Source organism: Centroberyx affinis, unplaced genomic scaffold, assembly GCF_046629955.1.
Source record: "Centroberyx affinis isolate AG114_WGS23_722 - 3 ecotype Tasmania unplaced genomic scaffold, CSIRO-AGI_Caff_v1 ptg008332l_1, whole genome shotgun sequence".
NCBI lineage: Eukaryota > Metazoa > Chordata > Actinopteri > Beryciformes > Berycidae > Centroberyx > Centroberyx affinis.
This window is the reverse complement of record NW_027284142.1, coordinates 54,861-73,291: the sequence shown is the minus strand read 5'-3', so window position 1 is coordinate 73,291 and position 18,431 is coordinate 54,861. Positions and strand designations below refer to the sequence as shown.

General features: G+C 40.4%; 1 protein-coding gene across 1 annotated transcript in view; it reads right to left on the bottom strand.

Annotated features, from left to right (window-relative positions):
• Positions 1–5: 5 nt before the first annotated feature.
• The window catches only part of LOC139640100 (serine/threonine-protein kinase BRSK2-like), a gene marked incomplete at both ends in the record, with an annotated part of 61,531 nt that continues 43,105 nt past the window's right edge, over positions 6–18,431 (bottom strand). Inside the window, 9 exons of the mRNA XM_071514267.1 lie at positions 6–28; positions 2,283–2,380; positions 2,658–2,822; positions 3,835–3,866; positions 4,540–4,686; positions 9,806–9,874; positions 10,446–10,479; positions 13,313–13,429; positions 16,049–16,189. Coding sequence (XP_071370368.1) covers positions 6–28; positions 2,283–2,380; positions 2,658–2,822; positions 3,835–3,866; positions 4,540–4,686; positions 9,806–9,874; positions 10,446–10,479; positions 13,313–13,429; positions 16,049–16,189 — 826 coding nt within the window. The remainder of the gene's footprint in view (positions 29–2,282; positions 2,381–2,657; positions 2,823–3,834; positions 3,867–4,539; positions 4,687–9,805; positions 9,875–10,445; positions 10,480–13,312; positions 13,430–16,048; positions 16,190–18,431) is intronic.

Sequence of the window (18,431 nt, the reverse complement as noted above, 5' to 3'; positions counted from 1 at the left end):
GGCGAGTCCACGCGCTTCCTGGGCGGGTCTGCTGAGCGCGGGCAGGTTAGGTCAGACACCGAAGACGCCGTCCACAGGTCACAGGTCAGCGAGGGGACAACATGAGGACAGGAACTAGTCAGTGACCAGCCAACCAACCAAGCCATAAGCAGTGGTGGAAAGTAACTAAGTACATTTACTCAAGCACTGTACTTAAGTACAGTTTTGAGGTACTTGTACTTTACTTGAGTATTTCCATTTTATGCTACTTTGTACTTATACTCCACTACATTTTAGAGGGAAATATTGCACTTTTTACTTCATTACATTTATTTCACAGCTATAGTTACTAGTTACTTTTCAGATCAATATTTTATATTTAAAACATTTGATCATCTTTATAAAATAACTATAAAATAGCATTGTTATAGGTTAGACCAGTGGTTCTCAAAGTGGGGTCCGGGGACCCCCAGGGGTCCTTGAGGGGGTTCCAGGGGGTCCCCAGCAAAAACGGGAATTATTTATTTTCACTTTAATTCCATCCATAAGTAACACAATGACAGAATGTGTGACTATTTTGGTCATGGGTTTCATACACTTTCTGTAATGAAACTTCTAAAAGCAAAAATCTTATCAGATGGGGGACCCTGGGATAAAATCTTATGAAATGGGGGTCCGTGGTCTAATTTGTGTCAGTTTAGGGGTCCTTGATGTGAAAAAGTTTGAGAACCACTGGATTAGACTACCCAAAAGTATAGCTAAATTGTTAAGATTAGCTTCACGTTGACAACTTTAAAATGCTGCTTACATGTACATGTATGTCAATAAATCAGTATTAATATTCCAATAATTTATGAAAAATATAACTCTCTAAATGGGGACAGTTTGCATAATGAGTACGTTTACTTTGATACTCTAAGTACATTTTGCTGCCAATACTTATGTACTTTTACTTAAGTAAGATTTTGAATGCAGGACTTTTACTTGTAATGGAGTATCTTTACATTGCTGTATTGCTACTTTTACTGAAGTAAAAGATCTCAGTACTTCTTCCACCACTGGCCATAAGTAACTGTAATTAGACCACAATGAAAACCCCTTTGAGGAAATCATCTTTTTTAAGTTCTGTCTTTGCAATTACGGCCCCAGCTCTCTGGAATCGTCTCCCCCAGCACATTAGATCAGTCAAGTCTGTTCACTCTTTTAAGCTGCTGGCTTTTTCATGACAATGTTGAAAATGTTCAGTGCTGCACGTGTTTTACTTTATATTTGTGCATGATTGTGTTACTTTAAGATAGTTTTTAAAGAGTTTGTCTCTTCTTAGAGTTGTTTTGTTACCGCGTGTTCTTTTATGTCTTTCATGTCTTTTCTTTCTTTTTATTTTCTCTTTGTGAAGCGCTTTGTAAACTGTGTTTTAAAACACTGTGTTTTAAAAAGTTTTCTTTCCTTACTTACTTTCTTAAGGCTGGATTAGTCTGAGTATTTGCTGTTGTTGGGTGAAAACCTCGTATCTCCAACTCTTCCTTGTTTTGAGCTTGATGACCATGCTTTCATATTATCCAGTGGGTTTTGAAATGCTTTCATAATCTCAAGGGTCTTACCACTTTCACAACTCATACAGGAACATATAATCCTTCAATTTCAGTTAAAACATGAAAGTCACCAAAATTAGAGTTACAAGGTCTTTACTCAACAACAACATAATGCATTATGGAAACAAACTGGAAGACAAAAAGTGCATTATAGATGCTTTAGCTTGTGACTTTAGCTTTGTCCTTGTTGAGTTTAATATTTTATTCCATGTTCACTGTACTATGCCACACATTTCATTTCAATTTGCCTAATAATAAATGCTGTAAATGCAGCTTTTTTTTATTTGTCCTATAATCCACATCAATAATGGACATATTGTTATGTCAAACTACACAGATGATGAACTGTGCATTTATTCTCTGTACATTTCAGTCTGGCAATTTTTTAATTTTAATGTCATTCAAAAGGTAGTCAAACATAATGCAAGAGACACTGCTGTTCATTGAGAACGTGCAGCATATCTAAAACAATAGCCTCCCAATAGGAGAATGAATGTATAGAATTGGAGAATAGAATTGCAATGAAATTTCTGATCTAATTAAACGCGCTCTCACAATTAAAATCTTTTTATGTGAGCAATAAACACTTAAAACACAGAGAAACAATACTCTACCTTCCTGATTTATTGTGTTTTCCATTATTCATAGTTTAAGTGAATTATTTAAAATGCATTAAAATGGCCGGTGTTCCCCTTTAATATGTTAGCCTACCTATCTCGTTGCGCGGCGGCAGGTTCTGGTCCTCGTGGCTCGGATACCTTTCCTTACGGTCCAGCAGGAGGAAGTAGATCATCTTTTCCTGGTTGTCACTGGAGAGAGAAGACAGAGGGAGAGAGAGAGAGAGAGAGAGAGAGAGAGAGAGAGAGAGAGAGAGAGAGATCAGCGTCAGCCGCGGGACAGTGAGACGCTCCATCATCAGAAGACACGTTTAATAGAAGTATTCATCAAACTGACAATTTCTTTGTCGTTTCATATATTTCTCTGCCCCTTTCATTGGTTCAGTCAAACCCCCCCCCCTTTAATCTGCTTCCTCAGTGGTTTTCTCCTCTCCTTGCTCCCTCTACCCTTCCCCTCCTCCTCACTCACTCCTCAGACAGCAGGTCTTTGGTGAGTTTGGCCTTGTCTCGGAAGCAGCCCAGGGAGTGCATGCTCTCCAGGACGTCCGGGTCGATCTCCTCGGCCGTGGCCAGCGTCCGGATCGCCACCTTCCTGGGAACCGGCTGCTCCGGCTCCGGCTCGTTCTTCCCAGCTCTGGAACACAAAACGTGAAGCTAAAACACGAACCGACTACATAAAACGGCATTTTTCTTTTCTTTTGATTTCCTTCCTGTACTTGACTTCCTTGGCATTGTTCCGCCAGTTGCTGCTGTGGCACCTGAATTTTCCACAGGGGATCAATAAAGTGCAATCTTATCTTATCTTATCTTATCGTTTGACCGATATGTACAGTATGTTTACCGATACGACTGATGTCACCAAGAGCCGGTATTTTAAATTTGACATTTTTATGCTAAAAAAATACAAGGATTCAGTGTTTCTCTCTGAATTTTGTTCTTGTCAGGGTGGAAAAGCCTCTGAAACAGCATTTAGAGCATCATGTGACACTAAAACTCTCCACTGGAACTCAGACTAAACTGAGACTAATGTAAGCTCTTTAAGGCAGGGTGACCTACCTCACCTATTCAATGGCAGGAGAAACTCCAAAATAAAAACAATTAAATGAATAAATAAATTGTGCAAAGAAAACAACATTTCACTGCAGGTTTTACAGATTACATGGAGCTGTGGGCAGGGAGGGAGCAGGCTGGATTGTGGACGATACTGACTGACCGATATTCAGCATTTATATTTATATATATCGGTCCAACCCTAATTGTAATATCAGCTAAATGACAGAATTCTGCATTTTGAATCCAGAAATAACTCCATTAGGGATCAGAAGTCCATTAAGAGCAGTGGAGTGTCCTGCTGTCGACATTTTCTTTCTCTCTCTCTCTCTCTCTCTCTCTCTCTCTCTGTCTCTCTCTCTCTCCCTCCCTCCCTCCCTCATCGGAACAAAGAGCTCTCAAGACTAATGGGCCTGCTGCTTCTTCTCAGAGAGCTTTCCATTAGAGTTCTCAAAAAAAATGGCTTTGATGAGAGCAATATTCTGCATTTCAATATTTGCTGTGATGGATTTTTTTTTTTTTTTTCTATCAAAACACTCGTACGTACACAAGCACACTGAGATAAAAGGACAGAAAATATAGACGGGTATACTTACAGGTACCACGTATGCTTCTGGATCTGCTCTAACTGTGAAGGCAACAGCACAGAGGACAGAGGCATTAATGACTCCTTCATTTGGACAGTGACACTGAGCAAAATGTCACTGCAGGAAAACATCTACAAGATTGTCTCTGAGAGAAGAAATTAATGGTTTACCTGTACTATCAGTAATGTAAGAACATTTTTGAAACATAAGTGAGTAGAAAGATTCCTATCACAGACAACATTATGGACATCCTGGTGATATATTGTGGTTTTCATACCTTGTGAAAGTGTACAGTCAGATGTTTTCATACCAGTGTACACAGTGTTGTATGATTGAGCTAAATAGTGTAATAAGCCCCTGTCATTTTACAAGATTATGTTATTTTATGAGATATGGCATTGCAGCTGTTTCACCAAACCAACTGTTCAAAGTTGAGATAACTGCAGACAAAACATAAAAAAATAAGCGGCTACCCCTTATCAAATTTCGTTTTGCTATTTTTGTACTTTTCTATTCTAAGCTAAAAAAAAAAAAAATACCCGCCCTGAGATGAAAAGGTTTTAAGCAGAGCAAGTAGTTTGAGGGCCAGCTATGGTGCAATCCTGCTAAATTTAGATCCGCCACTCCCTAAGGAAACACTGAGCACGATTCTATTGATGGGACATTTTTTTTTTGACCCCCTCTTGTCCTTTCCTGGTAGTGAGGTTGGCGTACCGTGAGTCTCTTGGTGGCGTCCACCTCGATCATGCCGCGGAGAAGGTTCTGGCAGTCCGGGGGGATGAAGTGAGGCATGTGGAAAACTCCCAGCTTCACCTTCTCCAGAAGGTTCCTCAGGTTGTCGTCGTCAAACGGCAGCGCGCCCTGCCAGAAACCGGGAGAGCGTCAGCACCGTGGGGGGGGGGGGGGGGTTCCAGTGCTGAGACTCAGCTTACTATCAAGCGACTATAACAGTAGTCAGTAAAAGGTCTACTGAGTTTCAGGTGGTTCTCACAATGGTTGCCTCACGATGTCTGGGTTAAGGTAAATCTTAGGGTTAGAGTTTGGACACACCTGATTGGATGTTCTATGTTTTTCATTCTCTTAAAGCCATTTTGATCTAAAGGCTTCTGCTTAAACCCTTGAAATGAGTTTCTTAGACAAATTTAAATAGTGAAGTTGATCCTATGTGTGAATTTCTTTCCAAAGCCTTTGCCTTTCCATCGAGGCAAAGGGGCGGCTGCCTTAAAGAGTCTAAAATATAAGATAGTTTTGATTTGTTAAACAATTTTTTGGTCGCTGTATAATTCCAATTGTGTTATGTCATAGTTTTGAGGTCTTTGTTATTATTCTAAAATGTGGAAAATGGTAGTGTAGTTGGAAGAGATGCAACAAAGAGTAAAGTGACACTGTTGAGCATCTACTTTCTGTCTCAACACTGAAGTGAAGTGTAGAGGTGAGATGCATTAGGACTGACATGACATCCTCTATTTAACATGACAGGAGAGCTGGAACACGGGAGCCAATACAGCTGGGTTTAATAATAGAACATAATAAATGAAAAAAAAAAAAAAGAAAAATCTATGCGATAACGATTGCGGGTTTTCAAAAAAAACACAATACAGGCATCAAGCCGCTCTTTCATCAGGCCCGCACAATACATTGCCACTGACATCCGTTGGTTGTAATGTAAATGGCCTGTCAGGTGTTCGCCGGGAGAGATAATCTGGATTTTTGACAAAAGAAAGGGGACCGGAAGCGGTTCGTGAGAGATCCGTCTCACGAGCCGGGGCTGATGGTGGGATGACACGATTACGGCTCCTCCTCGTTCAAGAGGACGGGAGACTCAAGAGACTCAAGAGACGGGGCCAGATGGCCGCTGACACCGTGTGGGTAATCAAAACAACAGAAGTGGAGAGATTTATCTTCGCATGATGACTGTGTTATGTGCTCAATCTCAGTCAGATGAAAACCACGCATGCGTAGCGGTGCACACACACACACACACACACACACGAGAAAGCAAACAAACATCGTAATTGACTTGCTTCTCAGTCTCCCCACTTGTCATTGTCGTATTATAGTGCTGGTATTGTGTGATGTGCATGTCTGTGTGACTGTGTGGCTGAGTGTGTGTGCTATGACATCAGTCTGGAATCACTGATTCACACACACACACACAGCTGATTTAGGAAATTGATTTAGAGTTGATATTAAAGGGGAATGTCAGCCGTTTTAAAAATTTTAATACGATTCAGAAGATCTTCAGCCATTTCAGCCATCGGCCCTTTAAATGCTTGTTATGGTCACATCTTCTCACGGATGAATATCTTGCTAGTCAAGCACCAAGGTCTGAATGACAAAAAAAAAACCAAATATTTTTACTATATTAAACAGTAACAACGGCTGTGGATCCCACACTCATGAATATGCCAATCGATAATGAAATGGCAAAAGCTAACCTAACCTAAAGGTAGACAGTAATAAATTAAGATGTGACAATTATTATGCATTTTTTTGATGACTAGAATGAGTCAACTCTCCTGCCACACAATGTAATCCCTAATCAATCACATGTTAAAGGAAATGCATCGTCACTCTGTCCCAGACAAAATCTAATAATAGGGAAACAGATTAAATCAACACCAGTCCCGCCTTGTGACTGTCTGACCGATAATAAGAGTTGGGTCACAGTCAGAAGTGGTAGATTACAGATAAAGTTAAAACTATTTAGCCAATCCAGATGCCTTCTGATGGAAGTGTGAACTGTAGATGTGCATATTTAATATTGTTTTGTGCCACATTGTCCTGTGGCTCCTCAGAAGTCTATCCATTTGTCAAATTATCCAGGTTTTAGCAGAGAGACGGCACTGCAACCGTGCAGAAAACAATACTTTCCTTTCGTTATGACAGGATAGATGGTAACTGACAAGGCACTCTAAGGGGGGCAGAACAGTTTCATTTCTGCACTCATTTAATATATAATGCAGTTTAAATTTTTCATTGGTAAAACAAGGCATGCTTTCTTCAGCCCATCTTGCATTCAACCCCACCTGGAGAAAAGCTCAGACTGGGGCACGGAACAAGCAAGCCGGTTTCCTTGATATTACAGCATCCATTCTGTCTCACGCTTATGTGAAGTTGCTTATATTCCCAGCGGCAACAAGAGCACACACAATTTAAGAAGGCGCAGGTCTACAGATCTAAGTTTCCCGTGCCTTTAACAACAATCTTGGGGTATTGCAAATGCCCAAAAGTTCATGTCAAAAGTGTATCTGGATATTAACCTCCACATTCCCAGGGCTAGTGCGACTGTCAGGTAGTTTATTCTGTGTTGAAACATTTCACTGACATGTCCTTAGATACTCTGCCAGGGACAACTGCTTCATAAATAAAAAGTTAATACAGCATAAACATACTGCATGCCTCGGGAACTAACTAAATCAACATCTCCTTTCCAGTTGAAATATTGCATAAGGCCAGGAGTGTGAATAGGCCTTATTCCCATGGCGGACATTTCTTTTTTTAACCTTTATTTAACCAGGTAAAGTCTCATTGAGACACCTGGCCAAGACAGCAGCAGTTAAACATATAACGTTACAGATGATACAACAAGAAAATAACTTACAAAATAGAAACAATAAAACTATATCATGTCAAATACAAAGTGCAATAACATTTGGATTGGGGGTGAAAACACTAACAATTTAAACAGTCACAGTTCCCTATTGCAGTGATTCTCAACCTTTTTCATATCAAGGACCCTAATTTAGTCCACATTACGACCACGGACCCCCATTTGATGAGGTTTTGTCTTTCAAACCCACATGAGAATATTGTGTATTGTCAGATATGATTTTGTTCAGAATTCCATGACTATCTGTATTGTAGGTAGAGAGATAACAGAGAAACTATGATCAAAACAGTCATTCTTCTACATTCTCTAATTGTGTTAACTTCTTGTAAATGAAATAATAGTGAAGTTTAACACTTGGAGACCCCCTGGAACCTCCTCAAGGACCCCTGGTGGTCCCTGGATCCCACGCTGAGAACCACTACCCTATTGAACGTGTTTCCAAGTCTTTTAAAAAGGTTGAAATTCACCAAGGATAATCAAATTTTCTTGTAGGGCGTCCCAGGAGGAGGGAGCTGAGAACCTGAAGCTCCTCTTACCCAGGTCTGCGCAGAACCCAGGAACAGACAAGTACAGAGCAGAAGAGCAAAGGCTATAGCTGCCAGTGTTATGTACTATTTAAGTACAGAGACAGGATGGGAGAATACAGTACCAAGAATGGACTTATAAATAAATAAAAGCCAGTATGTATGCCTCTGCATAGACAATGAGGACCAGTTAGCCTCGGTACACAAGACACAGTGATGTGTAAGAGCTTTACAACCAGTTACAAACCTCAGTGCATCTAAAATATGTAAACACTGTGCCGATGCATTCATATAAATCAGATCCCCATAATCGATCACAGTTAAAAACGTAGCAGTCACCAATCTCTTCCTGGATTCAAAGGAAAACCAGGCCTTTTTTCGAAAATAAAAATGACACTTTTTCGTCATTGCTTCAGTGTGCGGTTTTAAAAGAAAGCTGGCTATCAATTAAAAGATATTTGAACCCGAGTTAAAAAACAACATAGCTTATTTTTTCTGCATTCAAAACTAGCTTAAGATCATGTTAGTGCAACTGAACAAAGTCAAAAGCAGGTTGTAGATAGGCATACAGGCTTGGCTGAGAGTGGAGGCATAGCAGTAGATGGCAGTGTCATCAGCATAGAAATGGAAATGAGCATTTGGAACATTTTGACCCAGGTTATTGGTGTAAATGGTGAATAATATTGGACCAAGAACTGAGCCCTGAGGTACACCTCTGGACACTCATGAATGTAGAGCTAACACCATCGACATGAACACAGTGACTTCAGCAAGGTAATTAACAAACCAGCCAATAGCATGATCAGACAAGCCTATATTAAGTAGCCTAACCCTAACCCTGCTACTGGCTGGTTTATTTGATTAATTTGGTTAATTTGAATTGACATCACACTCTGGGTGGGAAACTCTACGTGGAAGAGCAAGTACAGTCAGCTCTGTCCTACTGTGTACCAAGATGTGCATATCATGTAATGGAAACTGGCAACTGTAAAATACCACATCGTAGATCTAAATTTGGACAATCAGCTTTCTCCATGAAGGACTGCCAACTCTGGAACACATTACCAACTGAAATCAAATTAATTCCAGATATAAAATCTTTTATAACAAAGGTTATGTGCTGGCTAAAAGCAAACCAGAGCTGTACTCATTTTTAGCTAACTGTACTCTAAATTACTATTGGTGTATTATGGTATGTGTATTGTGATATGTGTATTTTATTGTATTTCCATATCTGTGGTGTATTGTGGTTTTATGATACTGAAAGCTGTATATTTTAATTACACTGTACATGTAAAAGCCCAACTAGGGACAAGAGTTGAAAATTAGCAATAGTTATAAACTCTCTGTGCAGCACATCAGTTTCATGCTCTGTATTGGAACTATGTTAAATTGCATCGTCCCTATCAAATAAAAAAAAATCTAATAAAATATCACAACACAGATTCCCTACTGAAAAAACACATTAGAAACGAATGGATCTCAAAAATCCAAAGGGATAGGTTAACATTTTAAGGAAATATTTAACCCCCTGGTAGCAACTGGCTACTAAGCTAGGCAACTTCCCTGCTACATTCAAGCAGTCCTAGTTGTTGTTCCTGAGATTGCTAGCTTATTTGATAACTGCTTGGTCTATCTGAAGTCCTCGCTTCTGTGTTGAAGGAATGCTAATTTCATATATTTATTCCAATCTGAGGGTATGTTTCCGCTCCGAGTGTGACGTTAAGTTAAAAATGGCCACCATGGAAAGGTCAATAAGGTCAATAGGAAACATTTCTAATAGGCTCCGATTTAATTTCAATGGGTTTCCGTCATCGCCGGGGCAACAGCGGCTGTCACTCACCACTAAAAGTGCAAAGAGGATGACTCCGCAGCTCCATGCATCTGCTTTCCTCCCATCATACTTCTCTCCCTGATACAGAGAGAGAGAGAGAGAGAGAGAGAGAGAGAGAGAAGGAGAGACCAGGAGTTATTTTGTATTTTGTGTTGAAATTTAATTTTTTGATGAACCCACAACCTGCATTGTGTACTTCAACATCAGTTAGCGATTTACTACATTTCCCAGAATGACTTGCAACAACCCGCAGAGAAGGGGTTCTCTGTGCTGTACATATATGTGCAGGTGTAGAGAGAAATAGCAATTATGTATAAAAAAACACCACCAAACAACCAAACGGACCCAGGGATGCAAGGGTGGATGTACATCGCCACTAGCTGTTTTTAACAGTGTTATTATATATTTTTTTTCCCTTTGAGAGAACATAACATATATAAAGTGTACTTGTATCCAATGAAGGGGGTAGGGGGGCAACACGGAAAGGAGAACACAGTGAATACAGAGATGAGAGAGCAGTGATATAAGAGCCTTTCTGGAGAGTACGGCTGGAGCTGCTATTACTGTATGAAAGAAAGAAAGACAGGGAGAGAGGGAGAGAGAGAGAGAGAGAGAGGGAGAGAGAGAGAGAGAGAGAGAGAGCACTTACCCTGATAACCTCTGGGCAGGCATAGTGTGGAGATCTGTGAAAGCAGAGGCACAGAGGGGGTTATGCTGGAAAGGACTCACACTAGGCGACACACAACCCTGCAAACACTGCTAATAAAACACATGCACACACGCACACACACACACACACACACACACATCGCTCTCAACCGGAGTATAAACAGGGGGAACACAGCCAGCAGCCATAGCCAAGTAACTGCAAAATATATGGTAGGGGAAGCTTTTTGTACAAGCTTCTGGCAGCTTGCTCTCCTGAGAAATAGGAACCAACTTACCAAAACTCCATTAATGTATCTCCAAAACAAACAGAACATTTTTATTGCCTGATGTGGACTTTTTTTTTTTGCTAGCAAAGTAACTGTTGCGTAACATGACCTGGCCTGAATGCAGGTTCCTGGGACAGCGGCTCATCTGATTGGATAACATGACAGCCTGCAACACCATGCCTGCTAGTAATGTGTAACGGGAAGTATTGTCGCAATGAGAAAAGTTGTGCCGGATATTACCGATGGCTCTCAGCTACAGCTATATGTGGCAGTTAATAAATGCATTTGGTTCCCTGAACAGGAGAGACAGATTTGTTCTGATGTGATCATGCTGTGTGCTGAACGTTTTTGTCTTCTAAATAACTGAGTAATCACACAGTGGGCAAACACTGCAGTGAAGTAACTAGCCCGGTCTATGTGTGTGTGTGTGTGTGTGTGTGTGTGTGTGTATTATTCACAGCAAACGAAGCAGAGAGCATGACTATTCTGACACGGAGCCGCGGCGTTTCATCGCTTCTCGGCGCTACGCAAACACGGCTCCCAGTGTAAACACACACTTCATCATTGCCAACGTCATATTTAATTATGCTAATGTATGCAAAACCAGTCAATTTGCACTACTCAAACACAGTTGTGTCAAAATACGCTAACCGCAATCTAATTAAACCAGAACGCAATTTTCATCCTACTGCTGGGGGCAACTTGTCCGCAGTCCTCGCTGAGCGACATTTAATATATTCCATTAATGTCACATCAAGTGGAAGACTCATTTGATGCTTTACTCATGCAGGGTATTTTACGGATTTCATCTAATGTAGCTGTCCATGAAAAACTCTCCCCATCATCCAAGTATGGAGGACTAGTCTAGCAGAACAGAGACCTTGACGCTCTGTTTGTTGCACTGTATGTTCAGCCTTGTTTTCCCGACACCATATTGCCCCTAAATGTTCTCATTCAGTCCGGCATTACGTTGGGACGCTTATTTACATTGCAGCTTTGGTTTCCTTTAAAGACTTCCTTCAGTGATGTCATCACCCAGTTCAAACTACGCTCATCTGAAACATCCCCAGGATGGCAACAGGCTCGATTTACGACTTGTGGAACCTAGTGCAAGGCAAGCTAGGTCTTTTTCGCATTGTTAGCTAATTCTCCACATCATAACATACACCTATTTAACAATTATTAAATAAGGTATATTGTAGTTTTTATTGTATTTTTATTGTTTTTTAATCAAAATCATTACCTCTACTTCCTGGAAAACATAGTATTTTATTAGTCGTTTTAGTGGTTACTTCATGGTTTACATAAACAATCCAACCAGTAATACCACAGATTTTTGAATTGGAAGCAATCAATTGTTACTCCTATGTTGCCTTATGCTTGCAAGGGTTTCTTAAAATATTCTAAGTTTTGGGTGAGGTCAGTGAAGGGAGCCTTAAAAAAGGAACATTTATATTTATATATATATATATATATATATATATATATACACTTGAGTCGAGGAGGCCTGAATTTGAAAGTGCATGAAAAAAAACAAAAAACTAATTTGATGTATTCTGGGTGGACCTACTCCCTGGACTGCTTGCATTACAGAAACTGAGCAGAACATCTTGTCCACTAACTCCATGTCCTTCTCTCTTGCTCTCCGCAGTATTTCTGAGCCTGAGAACAGGGGCCGGTTGCACAAAACACCTTAAGTTTTCTCCTTACGTATGACACTTAAGGCTTAATTTCTCCTTAGCTGAGGGACTTACTTAAGGGTGTTGCACAGAATCCCTTAAAAGGTTTCCTTAGTTAAGGAAAAACGTTAAGGCATTTACTGCGTTGAAAGAGATTTTACAGCGGTAAAATTCTACAGTTTCCATGGAGACCGTTTGTTTGCTTGCACTTGCGCTCGTGATACCTGTTATCGCCTCACCTGTTATCGTCTCACAGAGTCGGCCTATAGATAGTAAAAAAAATGGCAGAAGAAAAGAAGACGAGAACACCAAATTGGTCAGAGGAGGAAAAGATTATACTTCTGGAGGAATACAATAAAAGAAAGTTATTGTATTCCGAGACGGTCAATTGCTCATCGTTAAGCGTATCCATTGGGTTCTCCCGGTCGTGGAACACTCTTCTCGGGATGCGTTCATTTTCTTCATTTATCGCCATAAACTCGGCCATATTGCGGTTAAGATAGAGTCAGAGGTACCTTAAGTGTTTTTTCCTTACTTTGGTTGCTAAGGACGGAAGATACTCGGACTCGGACTACTAAGGAAAATCTTAACTTAAGGTGTTTTGTGCAACCGGCCCCTAGGGCTTTAGCAAGTCCACATGACTGACTCAAAGAAACACCGGCTGGCCTATGGTAGCTGTGGTTAGCAGGGCAGACCGGACTGGGCTGAACCCCACAGACCTTTTGCCTGTGGGACAGACAGCTAGGACCTTACAAGGTGGAAGATTCTGATTGCTTTCATAGGGTTAGTTGCTGTACATTTCACTAACACCACCAACTCAATCCTCATCTACAGGACTACTACGACAGACTAATAATAATAAAAAAAAGATTGCATTGCAGCATGGTCTCTCCTCCACTCACCCACAGCTGGTCTCCAGCAGACTGTCCCCGACCTGCAGAGACGCCATGCCAAAGTCTGCTATCCTGATGTTGTTCTTCTCATCTAGCAACAGGTTCTCTGGCTTCAGATCTCTGTGGCTGGAGGACGACACAACAGGAACGATGAGAGGAATGAAAGGGGAAGAGGAAAAGAAGGGGAGGAGGGGAGGGCATCGGTTGAGAGCGGGAAATGTGCGTGTGAATAGGAGATTGATAAAACAATAACCCCCTTTACACCTGGCATTAACATGTGTCCTGTATCTGGATTGTGTCAAGATTTGATGCAGGTGGATCATATTTTCCAGCGTCTCCAGTATACATAATGAAATCCAATTTCTCTTTGCCTCAGACTGTCACACAGGTCACTTCCTCTGAATATTTACGTCTTCTAAAATCGACAGTAAACACCTCGTCTCGCTTGTTCCTCATCCATGAGAGTCTTGACAATCCATTTTTGTTTGCCTGATGCCTACTTTCTGGTTAAAAAGTTCATTTCCATTCACATAGCTCCTATACAGTGATGGGTGTGGATTGTAAATGTACTGCATTTACACCTTGTTGTCACTGAGGCCAAAAGCATCTCTGACCACCTCCGGAGCTGGTTTGGGGCGATCGGATATCGTTCCGTCCTCAGTGCATCTCTGTCTGCATTTACAGCTGGATTTCTATGTGGTTAAAGTGCTATTCTATTATAATCCGATCACCGAAGACGCAAGTTAACGCCCGGTGTAAAGAGGGTTAATATCGGATCGACCATTCATCTCAACATGATTGAGGGAAGTGTGAAACCAGAAGGGCTAGCTGTAATTGTGCATCTCCTTTATCTCCTTTATCCTGACTAGAACCTTGCTTGTGCTGTATTCAAATCTCATCGCTTTGGATAAAAGCGTGTGCCAAAATTTTGGGTAATTGTAATCTCCTCGGTTCGTTCAGAAAACACATACCGCAGAATAGTCTAGCGCTTCAAAGGCTAACACTTGATCTTTAATGCCAAGAGTCAGAGGCTAGCCTTCTTTGATGTGCAATTTCTCTTAGATATACAGTAGTGCAGCCGGTCGTCGAGGAACCGAAGGTGCTCGCAGAGATGAAAAGAGATCAGAGGATCTGGTCCCTCTAAAGACGCCGGCAGCCAGACCTGATGAGGAGAGAGGCTGAGGAGGAGCCAGGTGGAAAACCTGTTGCTCAGTCAATCATCAAAACAGTGCAAACACTCAAACGCTTACAGGTGTATGCCAACATATTGCATTCCTGGAAAATAAACTATTCATCACTTTGAAGCAACCAGGATCACTTTGATCATTTACATCACTTTCTTTCTTTTTTTTTTTTGAACTTCTTTTTATTTCCTTTCATCAAGTGCAGTCATACAGTACAGTCACATGTTCAGAGACACAGCAAAGGCATCAATGTCTTAGGGGGCAGTCCATGGATTTCGGTATCCTCTCAATGTCCATATATACATAGTTCCCATTCTCAAAAAACAGGGATGAATAGTGACATTCGTCCACGAACACATAGAAAACAGATAAATATACGGTAACACTTTACAATAAGTGTCCCTAAGTTAAGGGTTAGTTAATGCTTAATAGGCATTAACTAACCCTTAATTAACAGTAAACTAATGTGTAATTTACTAATGGTGTTCATGTAGTATATAGTTTATAAAGATGACTATTAAATAATGTATAAATTAATACCTTAGTTAACATGAACATCATTAGTAAATGATTACCAGACACATTAGTTAACTGTTAATTAATGCGTTAGTTAACATAATACATTAGTTAACTGTTAGTTAATGCTTATTAAGCATTAACTAACCCTTAACTTAGTGACCCTTATTGTAAAGTGTTACCAAAAAAACAAAACATGTAGTGTTCACCTTTAAATGAAGAGAAAATAAATCCACAGGAATCGTTTCACTGTCTCTTAGATCCCATCAATTGAAAAAATATGAAATATCTGTTTTTAATTACTTTCTTTCTTTATAGTGATGTACTGTTACACCCTCCACATAACATGAAGTGGACCGCCTTGATTTCTCTCAAATGAATTGATCTGCTGCTAACTGTCTGATGGAAGGACAAGCAGACGACATTTCCCACCGTCTCCCTTTGCATATTCAGTCTCTTTAGAGGCACATAAAGCAGATATGCTTTATATGATATGCTAACACCTGTATCAGCTTTGAAAACATCACTGGTTAACGGTGCTACGTGTGCCATTTTTAAACATCAATGCACCAAATGAACTGCGATACCTTGGTATATAATGACTGTAAACAAATGAGAGCATGGCGGAGACGATTAGCATCCTCCGTCTCGCAGCAGTGGTATTGTTAGTGCTAATGTTCCTCCAAATGAAGACTACATTTCCCATAAACTCATAGATGCTTTGGTTTCCCTCCAAATCCACCGGGTGGAGAAACAATGGAAAATGCAGAGTAGAGGCCAGCAGAGGCTGCCAGTCTTCTCAGTAATGATCTCATTTGTTCAGGGTAATTATACTAACATCTCAAAGACAATGCGGCCGTGATATACCGATGCTGAAACGCCACACTTAACGTCTTTAAAAAAAAACGGAATCTGTAATTTGTACGTGGGATTTTTGAGATTTGGCGAAAAGTGTCAGCGCCTCAGGAGCATTCAGCGGGTGACGCACCGACATGCCGCACCTCGAGCTAAAAAAAAACATGGACGATGACAGAGAGTTACAAACCATATGGAGTGGCTGTGGCAGAAGTCCAGGGCCGAGATGATCTGTCTGAAGAACTTCCTGGCCTCTTTGGGCGTTAACCGGCCCTTCTTCACCAGGTAGTCGAACAGCTCCCCGCCAGACACGTGCTCTAGCACCAGGTACCTGCACGGGACGTCGTGGGGGGGTGGGGGGGGGTGGAGAGGGGGGATGGGGGGATGGGTCAGAGTAATCCACACCAGAGCTGAACAATTAATCCAAAAGTAACAAAAAAAATCGCAATATGAAATTCTGCAATTTCCAAATCGCAGAGGTTGCAGTTAATTCCGGGTCTGAAATGGATTTGTGAACAAGGAGTTTTGGTCCATGACTCAAGTACAATATTGCTGAAAACCTTTTATCAGTAAATTCTGCACACTGACTTTTCTTTAAACAATTTTAAAGTTCTCCAAAAATCATGAGAAGAAAAACTTTCAATCGCAATTGCAATTTCTATTTTTTTTGTCGATATCTTTCAGCTCTAGTCCGCGCGGAACGACCAGATTCATCAAAAGGAAAGCCTCCGTTTTGTTTTGCTTTTTTTTTAATGAAAGAGGGTTTAATGAAATAATTGCATCATAAACTATAGAGTATTTGGCTATGACGTGTTCGTGTTGCCATAACACTTCGATGCATAATGTAAATCCTGCAGAAAATCCCCAAACCGTGCTGGTGTGTGTGTGTGTGTGTGTGTGTGTGTGGAGAACGCTGCATCTATACCTCCTCCATCCATTTGTCTTGGTGACATTACTGATCCTCTAACTGTGTAGCAAGCTGGTTTCTCCTCCTCACCCCCCCGCCCACATAGCCTGATTTATTAGCAGATTAAGGGATCTGCTCAAGCGTTTACCTTGTCAAAGCTATTTAAATTAGAAACACGTTCACGTATGATTTGTGAGTGTGAAATGTTCTAAGGCAAACACTTTTCGCCTCCATGATGACCATCCGTCCCTGTCCTCGCAACATTAGGAAAAACAAATTCCCGCTCCACTCGACTCGGTGCCTTTATCAATTATTGAATAGTGCATTAAGCCGTGCCGGCGGAGCGCGGCCGCCACATAGATTAATGTATACAATAAAACATGGATATACATTAAAGCCCGGTAGTCAGGGGGCAGGTTAAAGTGAGGGAGACCAATGAAACATTACATGCTTTAATAAAAACCCCAGCGCTGCTTGGAAGGAACTTCCTCCAGTAAATGTTAATTTGTTCAGCAGAGTTGTCAACAGAGCTGGGATCAGTTCAGACATCCTCACTATTAGCAACTTTGTTTGTCAGCTATCAAATACACATTAAATTGTACAAACATAATACTAAAGTTCTTGACCATTAAGGCTGCACAATTAATAAATAAATAATAATAATAACACTTATTGTAATAAAACTTATATAGCACTTTTCTTAACAAAGTTACAAAGTGCTTAACAAAAAGAATTAAAAAACAACAAAAGAAAAACAAATAGATCATGAAACAGAGGGGAATAAAATGAAGTTACCCAGAAATATAGTCAAAAGTTGGATAATAAAACACAGCAACATATCAAATATTCATAAAAGCTTTCCGATAAAAGAATGTTTTAAGAAGAGATTTAAAAGACACTAAATCTACTAACTGTAGATAACCGTATTTCACGATTTTATGTTTCCATGATTAATAATCATGTAATTCAGCGATGTTGAGGTGTTTTTTTTAATATTTTCAATTCCCCAGAAAAGTCCTGGTGTGGTTTATCAAGTGCTTCCATTAACGCCTGACCAATCACACCTTTGACTGTTCAATGTTCACGTTCAGTCATGTGACCAAAACCAGGAGGTTCAGCAGGAGAAGCAGCAGAGAAACGTGACAGAGAGAATCTGTGGGAAAGAACAGATCTCGCTGACGTTCGAGAGGAAAATCCTGAAAACATTTTTAGTTCTTAAAAGTGGATCATCGTCTCATCTGGAGACTCTTTGGTTTTAAACCAGATGACAAACAAGTACGGATTCTGTGTAAAGTTTGCCTTTGGGTTGTAGCTGCACCCCAAAGTAATAAAGTACTAATTATTTATGATTTGAATTTCGTAAATAAGGACTATAAAAAGAGCAAGACAGCGTGAAAACAAGACTTTTTAGCTGTGGCTACTTTGAGAAAAATAATTTTATTTCCCGAAACCGAGATAAATAATCGTGATTACAGCGTTTAACAACATAAATGGGATTATCACTTTTGCCATAATCGTTCAGCCCTAATGACCATTCGTTTCAAGCATCCAGTTCATCTGTATGAAGAGATACTGTAGCTGGTACGGCAGCCATTTTCAACTGCTCACTTCAACATCCAAATCCAAATTTATTTCTAAAAAGCACATTTAAAAACAACAACAGTTG